This window comes from Stegodyphus dumicola, chromosome 9 (assembly GCF_044657685.1).
Source record: "Stegodyphus dumicola isolate Sdum_Otavi_A_Nest chromosome 9, ASM4465768v1".
NCBI lineage: Eukaryota > Metazoa > Arthropoda > Arachnida > Araneae > Eresidae > Stegodyphus > Stegodyphus dumicola.
The window spans coordinates 112,194,551-112,209,852 of record NC_140776.1 but is presented as its reverse complement, the minus strand read 5'-3'; the positions used below and the strand labels follow the sequence as shown (position 1 = coordinate 112,209,852).

At 31.0% G+C, this 15,302-nt stretch overlaps 1 protein-coding gene across 2 annotated transcripts in view; it reads right to left on the bottom strand.

Moving 5' to 3' along the window:
* Rip11 (Rab11 interacting protein) overlaps window positions 1–15,302 on the bottom strand; it is a 153,255-nt gene that overhangs the window by 19,145 nt on the left and 118,808 nt on the right. For both annotated transcript variants that reach the window (XM_085823922.1, XM_085823923.1), the window contains exons 7-8: window positions 5,998–6,135; window positions 3,850–3,952 (exon numbers count right to left, since the gene is read on the bottom strand). In XM_085823922.1, the coding sequence (XP_085680048.1) occupies window positions 3,850–3,952; window positions 5,998–6,135 (241 nt within the window). The remainder of the gene's footprint in view (window positions 1–3,849; window positions 3,953–5,997; window positions 6,136–15,302) is intronic.

Here is a 15,302-nt window from a genome sequence, read left to right as displayed (position 1 = left end):
CGATAGAGTCTTGTCTAAAATATACACCAAATACAAGGCTGTTGCTATGCCTAGTTTTATGTTTTACCTTGGTGTGTTTCTCAAATCTCTAAATAACCACTTTGATTGGGAATACATTTATATGTGAACAGGTTTTCCTCACAGTTGAAAATTAATAAGAAAAGAACCTGATTGACCAATCAGTATAACAACATGTGATGATAATGTTTAGTAATTTCTCTCTGAGGCAAATATTTACAATCAAATATACACAGTCAAAAGTCGTTAATTCGGACACTCATAATCCGGAATGATCTATAATCCAGACCTCAAAGCTACAAACTTTCTGCACATGCGGCGCGTTGACGCATGCGCATAGGCGTTTACGTGGGCACGTAAGACCTTTACGGCTGCGAATATGCTTTTGTGCGCATGCTCATAAAACGTTTACGCATGCGTGTTTAATGTATAACGGACGGTGTAAGCTAAGCTAAAATTATCTAATTCAGTTAATGTTGCAGATTGTGTTTTTCCTTAATCTTTGAATTGGATCCGGCTTATTATTTTTTGCAGACTGTTAGAGCAATTTTATAAAAGTAAGCTTAAACTTTTGATTATATCAAATAGAATTTCCGATATATAATTGTTAATATGTAAAGGATCTAAAGCGAAAGTATGTTTCGAAATCCAAAATCTGTTTATCAATTTCACGCTGCTCGGGGGGGGGGGGACGCCGCAGCGCGCAATGAATTGGAAGTTGATCTGTCAGCACTATCCTTATCTTCAGGGCAGATGTTTTTATTTTATTTGGCTTATAATTCCTTACCAAATGTAGTATTTCATCTCGATGTGCTCCGTCTTTGATATGATATAAAACAAGTTCCTCGTCATTATAATTCGCTTCCGATAGTGAAGAAAGTGACAGAGGTTATTGAAAACGAAAAAATTTTGATTGACAAATTAGTCGGTATTCTCGACACAGCAATTATAGGACTTGAACAGTGGAACTTTGTAACTAAACAAAAAATTATTTCTGTTTAATAGAATTAAAGAGAAAGTATTATCACATGAACAGAAGCAACTTAAACAACTTACATTGAAAGAAATTTTTAATAATGTAAACAAATAAATATTAAGCTTTTTCTTTTTGTAAATTTTGATGTCCTTTAGATTATAATTGTTCTTTATTTCATAAATTATGGTTTCATATTTTTAATTTTGTAATTTCTGCATGCCATCTTACCAGATTTAAACTGATGATCTATAATCCGGAAAAATCGATAATCCGGAATTGCCGAAGTCCCCACGAGTTCGGATTAACAACTTTTGACTGTATATATATATATATATATATATATGTGTGTGTGTGTGTGTGTGTGTGTTTACTTACATATTGAAGGAAACTTTAATAAATAAGAGAGACTAGATTAAGATACTAGCTTGTCAGTATTTATTCTCAAGTTCTGTCTCATATGGAAAGCTTTCTCTGAAAACTTCAAAACATTTGGCTAATTTATTTTCTTTTGAGTATAATTTAAAGTAACTTATTTAATGATTAATTAACATATTAGAATTATATAAATAAAATCTCATTCTGAAAATTTAATATTCGTATCTTTGTATGTTTGAATTGCAAAGTGTAACCAACAGAAATTTCTTGCAGATACCAACCTTCAGATTTCAGGTAAAGAATTAATTTGAATTTTTTCTTTTGCATTGTCATTATTATTATTTATGTATGTTTTGATAAATATTAAGTAAGCAAAATTTAAAATGTAGTTAAAATATTTTCATATTGTTGATAAATAACTTTTACTTTATTAAAATAAAAACAAATTCTGGGCTGTCGGCTGTTTTCAGATTGAGTATTCAGCCTGTGTGCAATTTGAGTTTGTGACCACTGCTATACAGGGTTTGTAGCCACATTTTAGTTAAAAAAATAAGCACCTATAAGCACTTTTCAAGCACATTTTAAGAAAAAAATAAGCACCTGTCTAATTACATTATACACAACTGCATAATCTTAAAAGAAAAATTAGACTTGCAATTTAAAATATGAGCAATGCAATATTTATTAAGAGAATGAGATTACCTCAACCATGGAAAACAATTAATTTTATTTTTTTTTAAATTTTAAATGACAGTTCAATTTACAGAATTAGTTTACGATGAGAGGAAAAAAAAAACTATGCAGAACTAAACTATATTACAAGATTTAATGATGAAATTTCAGTTCAAAATATAGAAAATAAATAATAATAAGCCATATTAATTGTATTCGCTTGGCACCTAATAATAAATACAATTTATTTTTCCACTCATATTAGTATTTAAATAATTTAACTTAAATCAAAATTCTGAAGATTTTCTAAATTTTCATTGCATAACAGTTTTCCCTTAACACATATTCCAAGCAAGATAATTTAAGTAAAAAAGAGGAACATTTCTGAAATCTGGAGACGGGAAATTGCTTCATGCAGTCATCCTTTAACAGTAAGAGTTTAACTAACCCGCATACTCGGAAACTGCCGAATATTCCGTATAGTCGAGTGTAACTGGAAAAAGAGGAGGGGGGGGGGAGATTGTAGCCATTCTTTAAATTTCTCGGCTAAATAAACGATTTTGACATTTCGATATGTGCATCATATAAAAATAGACCAATGGAACTCTTTTAAGTGTGCATAAATAAATCTCAGACAAAATACCGCAAACGTTATGGTGTAATACGTGTGGCGTAATTCTTCCATACGTGATATTACGCAATCGGAATCAACAGGTGCCGGTGTTCGGAGAATAAAGAACTAAATAAAGGAAAAGAAAGAGACTTACTAATCTGGGATGTTTTTGATTCTAATTTTGAACAGACTGCGTTAAATTTCCGGAATTCGCTTGGGTTGGGTAGACCACAAAACTTTTAGTCCTATTCAATCCAGATTGGACAGTGACAAAAAAAAGTCCGCTGCTTCAACGGTAGAACCTCCCAACCTCCGTACTGTATAATGTATCGAGGGGGGGGGATATTTTGACTATCCGATTAATTTCCTTTTATTTAAGCCATTCCGAATATTATTCCTTAGAAAGCTAATCTGCGTAAAAATACACCCATTTTTGGAAGTTTATCTACACTTCAGCAGCTACTGCAATTATATTATTATAAATATTCATACATAATAAAAGCATAACGATCATAGTAAACACGAATATGAACTGACCACACGGAACGAGAATGCAAATTATTAAAATCTTGATAGAAATTCAAACGTGTGTAGTATTTGGGTGGGAGGAAAAGAATACCGAATGTACCGGAATTTTCTACGGTTTTTGCATTTCTTAGACCAATAGAACGACGTGCACCTGTCTGTACTCTCTCGCGCACCATAGGTTATGTTAATGCAGAGAAAGGGGGAAAAGCTATTTCTGGGAGTATGATTCACCATCTGACATTCCATATAAGGAAGAAAAGTTGTTTATTTAGTTTCGGCTTTGGTACGGGGGAAAAATGCGCTTTTAGTGCATTTAAAAAAAGCACTAAAAGCAAAAAATAAGCACCTAAAAAAAGGGGGGGGGCTTTAAAGAAAAAGTAAGCACCTATAAGGGCCTTTACATTTTATTTTCAAATATAAGGACTTATAAGCACTTGTAAGGACCGCTACGAACCCTGCTATAGCAGATTCGTTTATATTATTTCAAAACCTTTTGTTATTTATACTCTTTTATGATATGTGGCCTTATTTGAAAACTGATGGAATCAATTCATAATCTTACAGCTCTTCAATGTGTTTATATATATAAGATACAGAGAAACTGGTACATAACAGTATTTATAATTTATGAAATCAGAGTTATCTAAAATGAAATTCAAGAACTAACCTTTAGCATTCGCTAAAATTCTGTTAGTCCATTCACCATGACTTGGTATCTTTATTTCTAAGGCATTAAATGTATTATTTTTTCTTAGTGGTGGTTTAGGTGGCTAAAAAAAGAAAACATACATATATAAATTTTAAACAAATATCATTAAAGAGTATACAGTAGGCTGCTCCTAATATGATCACTTTTCTCCACGGATGTTATGATTACATTAAATGAAAAGACAAAAATTCCATTTAAAATAGCAAGGGAATTTAATCAGTTTAATATAAATATAACTAGAAACACATAAATATATATTTTCACAGCAATTTAATTAAGAAAATGCAAAAGTCTTATTGATGAAGTGTTTATAATGTCTTTAATGCAAAAGTTCATGTATGAGCTGTTCATAACATTTCTGGAAATCATTTTACTGATGTTGTATTCCTAATCTTAATATTTGGAGGGCATTCCTTGCCAAAAGAGAACAAGGCAATCTAAAATTTAAAAATCAAACAAAAAGGCAATCTTAGTTTCATGTAAATATTTACAGAAATTTTTTTCACAGATTTTTTTTTTTTTTTGGGGGGGGGGTTCTGAAGAAGAGGGATCTGTGTCTGAACACCCTTAAAATGGATAGAGTTATTCAAAATCTATGTCAAACTAAGGTTGCTTTTTTGCCTAATTTCAAATGGCTGACTGAAATCAAAACTAAGTTATTCTGTGACCATACCTATTTCCTGATATTTCTCTGTCATTTGGTAATTCTTTCATTTGGCAATTTTAATTTAAGAAATTGCTACTATAGTATTTTGATTATATTAACTGAATTCTCAATCCCAATCCGCGATGTATTTTTCATGTTTTTATATACAAATGGGCAGGGCATTGGCAATTCAGTAACAATATCTGAATGATATCATTAACTGTGATCACATTTTAAGAGGCATTTACTGTACATTAATTTGAATAAATATTTCATATCACTTCTCAATCTGCAGTTATTAACATAGGCACTAGAAGACTATGACTACAATATTAAATATATATATGTATTATTAAATTCTTAGATATGCAGATAACATTCAGTATCTTGAACAGACGGGGAAAAGGGAAGGAGAGAAAATGGTTTCAGTCTTGAATCAAATAAAATTAAAGGCTATTTTAAATATTATTATTATAAACTATGATAAAGAAGCCTGATTAAAATAACACAGATTTGATTAATTTTTAAAATTTTCTGTATCATTAAAATTAGTTTACAATTAACATACGATCAGTACACACTGTGTTTACAAAAATCATTAATCTGCTGTTATTTTCATACAGTTTTTTTTCATAGTGTTTTAATTTATTGGTCATAGATATATACTTCTAATTACAAAAACGTTTTAAATTATACAAATATTCATGTTTTGGCATTTTTAAATTAAAAAAAAAATTGTAAAAATTATGAAATCTAAATTTTAATATGCTCCCTCTGTTCCTTTACTTACATTTAGGAGAATGTCAAACACACAGTAAAAAAATAAAGCACAGAAAGTGTAATTCTCATAGAATTCTCATGGTTTGGTTTTTTAATTTTCTTCAAAATTGAATGAATTTTTTATCACCTAGTTACAGATTAGAAGGGAAAAAGGTCACACTTTTTGAAAAATATTCTGTAGGCAAACATGTATTCTAAACATGTTCTTAAGAAAATTTATATTTTTCTTAAGAACAGAATGAAATTTTCTCGAGAGTTCAACCTAACTGGAAAAACATTTGAGGTAATAAATCATTTTTGTTTAGGTACAGGAAATTGATAACAGTTTGTATTTGCAACAACTGGATTCAAAACACCATTGTAATATTATTTAAAAAAATATTTTTACCATTAAAAAGTTCTGTTAGTTTCTAAAGGGGGGGGACAAAGTTCTGTTTGCAATTTTTGGAAGATATGTCGATTTGTAAATTGTTTTGAATTCATATCCAAGTGTTTTAGCTGTGTGAGTAAATCATTTAACCAGGTTCAGTGAATATTAAATTTGCAATAATCAATCAAGAAATTGTATTTTCAAATACAATATTTCAATATTTTCATGGGTAACATGTAACAAATTAGAAAGTATGGATGCTAAATAATAACTATGCAAATGTAATGTAGAGAAAATTTAAAATACTTACAGAAGTTCCTTGAATTTCTGTTGAATTTGAGCTATCGGATGTTTCTTCAGCTACCTCCTGTGGCAATTCGTCTAGACTTCCAGCTTCTTGTATGGAACTAGTAATCATAGCAGACTGTGGAAGAGATAATGTGCTACTCTAAAGAGAAAAAACAGGGATACACTATAAAATATAATTTGCTAATAAATGTGAGCACATTCATGCAAATTTACATTTTTAAGACAACAACAGAAAAGCTACAAACCCAAAACTACACAGCATATGAACAATTAATTATTCATAACTTTAAAGGACACTGACCATACTATTTCTCCTCCAAAATGTTAAGTTTTTACAAAAGCCAAAAGTTAAAAAAAAAAAAAAAAAAAAAAAAAAAAAAAAAAAAAAAAATTAATTGGAAAGGAAACACAAATAAAATTTTTAATTATGGAAAACAACAAATCCCTTTTCAAGAAAGGGAAAATATCTTTTTTTCCCGCCCCAGAATTTTTTCAATTTCTTTCTACGCAGTTTTATTCAAAACCAAGATCATACATAAAAAGAAAAGGGAGCAAGGATAAATGTTCCAAAGATTTACAAGATGCATTTCATGCAGTCATATTTGTTTTAACTAAAGACAGCATTTTGAAAGATATCTCACAATTGAAAAATTATAATGTTAAATTCAAAGAAAAATTTGTTTATTGAACTGTTGTGCAATTTTTTTCATATATTTTCTTTTCTTTATGTACACAAATGCAGGTACTACAGGTGTGTGTGTGTGTATATACATATATATATATATATACATAATCAATTATAAACAAAAAGTAAAAAATTTAGAACCAAATTCATGAAGACATGAGAGAAATGAAACATAAAACCAGTAAAACCCAGAATTTCCCATAAAGACATAAAAAAATATCGATCAATCGTCACCAACAGAAGAATGCAAAAACTGTAATCTTATTGAAACCAGCAACATCTACCCCAACTTTAAAACTTAACAAGACAGAAAAAAAAAAAAAAAAAAAATTATTTGCACATTATCTGGATCTTAGCATTTATAATCTTAACCCTATGATGTGCACGATATTATCTTTATAATTTTTTTAACTAAAAACTCTAGAAATTAAATATTATGATCCTGGAGACAAATAATATATGAATTAAAAAAATCTACTCTTGCCCATTGTTCTGTGGGTGGTTCGTCAGAAAAAATTCAAAAATAAACATTTATGTAAATTTTCTATAGCAGTGAAAATATAAGTACCTACATAATAAGGACGTTTGACTAAATGGATAAAAAAAAAACAGTAAAATAAGGATAAAAAAAAGACAGTGTTTTTTTTTTTTAATTTTAAATTTTAAAGAAATTTTTTGTGACACTCTTCAAAGCATGTTTTGTCTTTCTGGTACATGCACAGACAGACATTGCACATGCCTCTTGTTCTATGAGGTTTCTTCCTTGTACTACAAAATGTACGCTGTCTGGATCTAAATTTCACTGGTATATGTCCAGTGTTATTTAGTTTTTGTTCATATGCCACATAAAATTTGCGTTTTTTTTTTTTGCTAATTGGAGGGGGGTCTTCTTGGCTTTGGTATGGATCATTCGTTTCCCATTCATACTTATTTTATTCGTATTTCGTCCCAAAATATTCAGAAAATATTTTTAATTTAAATAAAACTTTATGCAATTTCTATTTTTAATTATAGCAAAGTATATTCACAATAAATTTAAATTATAGGAAATCATTTATAAAATCACAATACTAGCTTGGGGAGCAAGTGTGTTGAGGTCAGAGAAAAGTCTCTGGAAAAGAAAGACCTTTTTACTGGGCAGGTGCATGTATTGTTTAGTAATAAAATAACTCTGTGGTTTCAAAGCCCCTTATCTATATCCGGATAAAAATAAACATTCCTATTTGAGAAGCAAGCAAATGCCATTGTGAAGAGCAATGGTTTCAAGGCGCGACCACCGAGCCTCTAAAGGATTGTGAGCATTGTGACACAATGCTCTAGTGGTGCAGTGGTCGCGTCCTGAAACCACAAAGCCAATGCCATACATACAGATTTTTTTAAAAATTTGTGCAGTTTAATTATTGCAATTTTTATTGTTTATGAAAGAAATCATAATGTGCGATGAATAACTTTTGAAATTTAAAGTTTATATTAATAAAAGGAAATTATTTTGTCTCATTGAAAACAAATTTTAAAAGGCATCTGATTTGAAGTACTAAGACCTAAAACATGTATGATTTTGTAGTCATTTTGTGTTATTTAGAGGTAAAAGATCAGTAATCAATTGATTTTCTCTCAAAAATTTCGGAAAGAAGAGAAAAAAAATTCGAAAATTGGTGGTTTCAGGGTGCAACCACCATGCGTCAAAGGGTTAAAAAAGTGAAACCATTCTCGTATATATGTTACACATGGGGAAAACCACGAAAACGCCCATGCAGCCAGCCCGTTCGCATGATTTGAACCTCGGACCGAACTACCAGTGTTCAGCGACTTTACCGCTCGGCCACTGGTGAGCCCCCTCCAAAAAAACCATTTGATAAAAGAAGAGAATTTGTTAACAATTAAACTTATAAATTAGAATATCAACATCTCTAAAAAAGTTATAGCAAATAAAACTTTTAATAAAATTACCAGATTTTAAAACATATGCACAGATATCGAACAACAGCAGCAAGAAATACTTCTTTTTACTAAAATTTTACAAGATAATGAAAGAGAAGGATAAAAAAAAGATGTTTTAAAGGATTTTATGGAATAATTTGTATATATTTGTGTTACTGCACAATTTTTCCTGACTATACTTTTAGAAACACACAGCCTACTCTATTCCAAGTTGTCATGATAAGCCCATGATGTGAAAACTTCATTCTTTTCTAAGCTTTGTTTCTTTTTGTTTCCTTTTTCTTACTATGCTTCTCAAATCTAAAAAAACTGAAAATTTCTAGCTTTTAATTCCCTTTTTGGGTGATTTTAAACTTGCTATCATCAGTGATGTCAAACTGGCATTTACTTTCGAATTTCTGTCTTTTGTTCATTGTTTGCTGAAAGGTAGGTTTTGAAGTCAAGTTCTCAGTTAATTTTTACATATATTTTGTATTATTACATTTTAATTTGATTTTTAATTTCAGAAAAATGTGTCTAATAATTTTTTTTCTTACTTTATTGGACACTGAACTTATTTCATAAGGATTTGTTTTTGCATATTTTTATTTTATTTTTGGAATTCCTCTGCATAGAGGAAATATTCAGAATTTTCAGGTCAACTGTTAATAAATAATTCAGAATGGTTCATCAGCTAATTTTGGATGAACAGAAACATAGTGTTTTTCCTTGGAAGGAAGGATTCAATTGAGTTTGATCTACCTCTCTTGATAATGTTGAATCAAATTTTGATTGCATTTTTCTTCCTATATACTTTTGGATGGAGAATTTGGGGTTTTACTGGTTTTGAATTTCATTTCTTTCATGCCTTTGTGAATTTGGTTCTAAATTTCTTCCTTTTTGTCAACAATTGCTCAATTTTGTGGTAGCATATTGCATAGAAATAATATTGGGATAATTTTGTTTAAAGATAAAAAAAAGAAAAAAAAAATTGATACTATATATAATAATCTATATAAATATCTGTATATCTATCGCCATATATGATACTATATCCATTGAAGTACAGTACCACCCATTTCACTAACCAATGGCTCCAGCTATAGTCATAAAAATGATGTTTAGATATAGTAAAGTGTCCATCCACTACTAGATGAGATTGCTTACACCACCACCTGGTGGAAAACAGCTGAGTTAACATTCCTATCTCAGAAACGGTACAAGATAGGAGGTAAAAGTGAAATGCAAAGTTGTACAGCATTTAGTATAAATAGACACCTCATGGACATGAATGTTAAGGACAGAACGTTTTAAGGTATATTTGTTTGTTTGTGATTTCCTACACTGTTATGTGATGAAATGATCTTAGAAAGGAAAAAACAACTAGTTATCACAAGATACTTTTACTTTCAATGTTTAAATATCTCTGCATCAAGAAATGCACATCTGGACTCTTGTTAGAGCATCATATTGCACTTCTTGTAGAATAAATAGTGGGTGACATGTTTGCTCAAGCATCTATTTTATATCGCTGAAAGTCCTGCAATGTTTGTGGAAGGGTCATATATATCTGTTGTTTGAGATATCCCCCACAGGAATAAGTTCATTGGAGTAAGTCAGGTGAATGTCGATGCCACTTTTCAAACTCGATTATTTGTTCTCCGAATTTCTCTATCAGGTGCTGCTTTGTTTGGTGATCTCTTGTGTGCAGGCACGGCATCATGTTGAAGCCATCTATTCTGAAGCTGAAGCAATGGCAATAAAATCGGGTATTATGTCTTGTAGAAGTTCTAAATATCATGCAGCCATTAACATTACCTTAGCTGGTCTACCAGATGAAAGACGATTAATCACGCAGCCTGCTTCCCTTAAACATTTCACAACCTGTAGGATAATTTTGTGTGAAGGCTATGGGCCTGCAGGAAAAAATTGCTCACACGATTGCACTGCTGATCATGCCTTGTGCCCATATTCACCATAAAACAGAACTATCTCATAATATTCGTTTTTTGAAAATCATTCCATGACCTTCAGCAAACAACTCCAATGTGATATCCCTTTAATAGCTGTCTCAGGTGAACATACGTGATGCTTCATACACTATTTGCATGATGCACAAATTTTGCACATGAAGTTTAAGTTGTGTTGAGTTGATGCGTTTTGTGACATGATCTACATATTTCAAATTCTGTTTGTAAAGGCAATGAGTGCAGGAGTGCACCCTACAGGGTTTGAACTACAGTCCTCTCAATTGTGAATTACAAGGGATACCCCATGCCATGATACCGACTTCTTTTTCATCAAAAGATAATCTTTTCATTCAAGTTTCATGACATCACAGTTTCAGAAATCACAAAGAAACAAATGTGTATTTTCAGCATTCTGTTTTTAGCATTCATGTCCATGAGGTGTAGGTGTCGTTTGAACTAAATCAATTACTCTCTACAAATTTATAATTAACTTTTTCCTCCTATCTTTTACTGTTTTCAAGATAGGAATGATAACTTCATCATTTTCCACCAGCTGGCATTCTAAGCAGTGTCATCTAGTAGCATACAGCCACTTTACTATACCTAGTTACCACTTTTATGACTATATCTTCTGCTGGAACACCCACCACTTTAAGATTCAACTCCCTACAAGAAAAATCTCAAGATTAGCTGGATTTCATTTAAAAAGAATTGTTGGTGTTGTTAGGACCAAGGATTCTCAACCAGGAGAGGGTGGAGATGCAGTCAGCCTTTTATTTATTAAGTAATTAGTTTTATTTTAGGAATATAGAAAACTACTTTGATTCAAGTTTTAGTATTTATCAACATTTTCTAAACTTTTTCTTGTTTAATTTATAAACACATTACAAAATAACCTTGACTTAAATAAATGTATAGGTATATTTTCTGAGTTTTGGTGCAATCATCTAGCAATGGTGAAAAAGGTACATGGAGCAAAAAAGTTTGAGAACAACTGTTTTAGACAATGGATTGAGATAGACAGCTATTGACAGGCTTGAGGCTGGGTACTCTCAGCACAGGCCACTCAATGGTTACAAGTGTCTCGATTGGTGGTATTTAAGTTACAGCACTAATTTTTAATGATGGATGCCACTACCAGAAGGCTTGCTAAAGGCTGTCCAATAGACATGACACCTGTGAAGCATCAATATATGGTTGCATCTGGAGCAATAATTTCCATAAAAACTGTATACAGATGCCTTACAGAGACAAAGGTACATGTGGTAGAAAGTGCTAGGTATTCTTCGCAATAAATTTCAGAAGACAGCCTAGCATGTAGCCAAGCATACCATTCTTGGATACAACAAAATTGTAGCCACGACCTCTTAAATAATTAGTCAAGATTCAATACACAGTATTTCTCAATAAGGCTTAATCTGGAAAAGTCCTGGGCCCATTTTCATTTCTCCACCGTAAAGGAAATCAACCCATTTTAGTCAAAGTAGAATCTTTACAAAGGGGAAATCATGTTCAGTTGTTGTACACCATTGCATGTCTTTGATTTGGGCACCAAGACTGTACAACATTATAGGTATGAGGTTCTTGAAGCCTCAGAGGCTGAATGATAAAATAGCTGAACACTGATAGTTTGACCTGAGTTGGTGGCTGCATGAGAGGTTTGGTGGTTTTTCTCTACGTGTAGCATGGATAAGACCCAGTTTCCTCTTGAATGTCTTCCAAAAAGATATCCTTCTCCCTAAACAGATAATCCTCATGTGTTTTACTGAAATCCAAATGGTTCAATTCATTCCAATCCATTGAATCCTGCTATTTGAAACTTCCTGGAAAACTGATGAAGAGGATTTTTTTTTATTGATGATAACATGAAGTTACACAGAACTCAACTGGTCAAATATTCACTACACTGGTGCTGTCAGTAAAGTTGCTAGACCTAATTTTATAAAGCATGCTTGAGGTTACTGGAAGCGTTTTGAAATACGGCCTTTTTTATTGTGTTGACAAGCGGTAATATGTATAAATTTGGGGATGATATACTGGTGTTTGAATTAAAGCAAAAAATGGGAGAACTTTTAAGAATTTCATACGCTTAAGGCGTAACTTACAAAATCGATTCCTGTCTGTTGACATAATGCAAAAAGAGAAGAAAAAAAAAAAAAAAAAACTGGAGACCAAGTAAAAAAAAAAAATGAATAAATCCCTTTTCAAGAAAGGGAAAATATCTTTTTTTCCCGCCCCAGAATTTTTTCAATTTCTTTCTACGCAGTTTTATTCAAAACCAAGATCATACATAAAAAGAAAAGGGAGCAAGGATAAATGTTCCAAAGATTTACAAGATGCATTTCATGCAGTCATATTTGTTTTAACTAAAGACAGCATTTTGAAAGATATCTCACAATTGAAAAATTATAATGTTAAATTCAAAGAAAAATTTGTTTATTGAACTGTTGTGCAATTTTTTTTCATATATTTTCTTCTCTTTATGTACACAAATGCAGGTACTACAGGTGTGTGTGTGTGTGTATATATATATATATATATATATATACATAATCAATTATAAACAAAAAGTAAAAAATTTAGAACCAAATTCATGAAGACATGAGAGAAATGAAATATAAAACCAGTAAAACCCAGAATTTCCCATAAAGACATAAAAAAATATCGATCAATCGTCACCAACAGAAGAATGCAAAAACTGTAATCTTATTGAAACCAGCAACATCTACCCCAACTTTAAAACTTAACAAGACAAAAAAAAAAAAAAAAAAAAAAAAAAAAATTATTTGCACATTATCTGGATCTTAGCATTTATAATCTTAACCCTATGATGTGCACGATATTATCTTTATAATTTTTTTAACTAAAAACTCTAGAAATTAAATATTATGATCCTGGAGACAAATAATATATGAATTAAAAAAATCTACTCTTGCCCATTGTTCTGTGGGTGGTTCGTCAGAAAAAATTCAAAAATAAACATTTATGTAAATTTTCTATAGCAGTGAAAATATAAGTACCTACATAATAAGGACGTTTGACTAAATGGATAAAAAAAAACAGTAAAATAAGGATAAAAAAAGACAGTGTTTTTTTTTTTTTTAATTTTAAATTTTAAAGAAATTTTTTGTGACACTCTTCAAAGCATGTTTTGTCTTTCTGGTACATGCACAGACAGACATTGCACATGCCTCTTGTTCTATGAGGTTTCTTCCTTGTACTACAAAATGTACACTGTCTGGATCTAAATTTCACTGGTATATGTCCAGTGTTATTTAGTTTTTGTTCATATGCCACATAAAATTTGCGTTTTTTTTTTTTTGCTAATTGGAGGGGGGTCTTCTTGGCTTTGGTATGGATCATTCGTTTCCCATTCATACTTATTTTATTCGTATTTCGTCCCAAAATATTCAGAAAATATTTTTAATTTAAATAAAACTTTATGCAATTTCTATTTTTAATTATAGCAAAGTATATTCACAATAAATTTAAATTATAGGAAATCATTTATAAAATCACAATACTAGCTTGGGGAGCAAGTGTGGTGAGGTCAGAGAAAAGTCTCTGGAAAAGAAAGACCTTTTTACTGGGCAGGTGCATGTATTGTTTAGTAATAAAATAACTCTGTGGTTTCAAAGCCCCTTATCTATATCCGGATAAAAATAAACATTCCTATTTGAGAAGCAAGCAAATGCCATTGTGAAGAGCAATGGTTTCAAGGCGCGACCACCGAGCCTCTAAAGGATTGTGAGCATTGTGACACAATGCTCTAGTGGTGCAGTGGTCGCGTCCTGAAACCACAAAGCAAATGCCATACATACAGATTTTTTTAAAAATTTGTGCAGTTTAATTATTGCAATTTTTATTGTTTATGAAAGAAATCATAATGTGCGATGAATAACTTTTGAAATTTAAAGTTTATATTAATAAAAGGAAATTATTTTGTCTCATTGAAAACAAATTTTAAAAGGCATCTGATTTGAAGTACTAAGACCTAAAACATGTATGATTTTGTAGTCATTTTGTGTTATTTAGAGGTAAAAGATCAGTAATCAATTGATTTTCTCTCAAAAATTTCGGAAAGAAGAGAAGAAAAAAATTCGAAAATTGGTGGTTTCAGGGCGCAACCACCATGCGTCAAAGGGTTAAAAAAGTGAAACCATTCTCGTATATATGTTACACATGGGGAAAACCACGAAAACGCCCATGCAGCCAGCCCGTTCGCATGATTTGAACCTCGGACCGAACTACCAGTGTTCAGCGACTTTACCGCTCGGCCACTGGTGAGCCCCCTCCAAAAAAACCATTTGATAAAAGAAGAGAATTTGTTAACAATTAAACTTATAAATTAGAATATCAACATCTCTAAAAAAGTTATAGCAAATAAAACTTTTAATAAAATTACCAGATTTTAAAACATATGCACAGATATCGAACAACAGCAGCAAGAAATACTTCTTTTTACTAAAATTTTACAAGATAATGAAAGAGAAGGATAAAAAAAAGATGTTTTAAAGGATTTTATGGAATAATTTGTATATATTTGTGTTACTGCACAATTTTTCCTGACTATACTTTTAGAAACACACAGCCTACTCTATTCCAAGTTGTCATGATAAGCCCGTGATGTGAAAACTTCATTCTTTTCTAAGCTTTGTTTCTTTTTGTTTCCTTTTTCTTACTATGCTTCTCAAATCTAAAAAAACTGAAAATTTCTAGCTTTTAATTCCC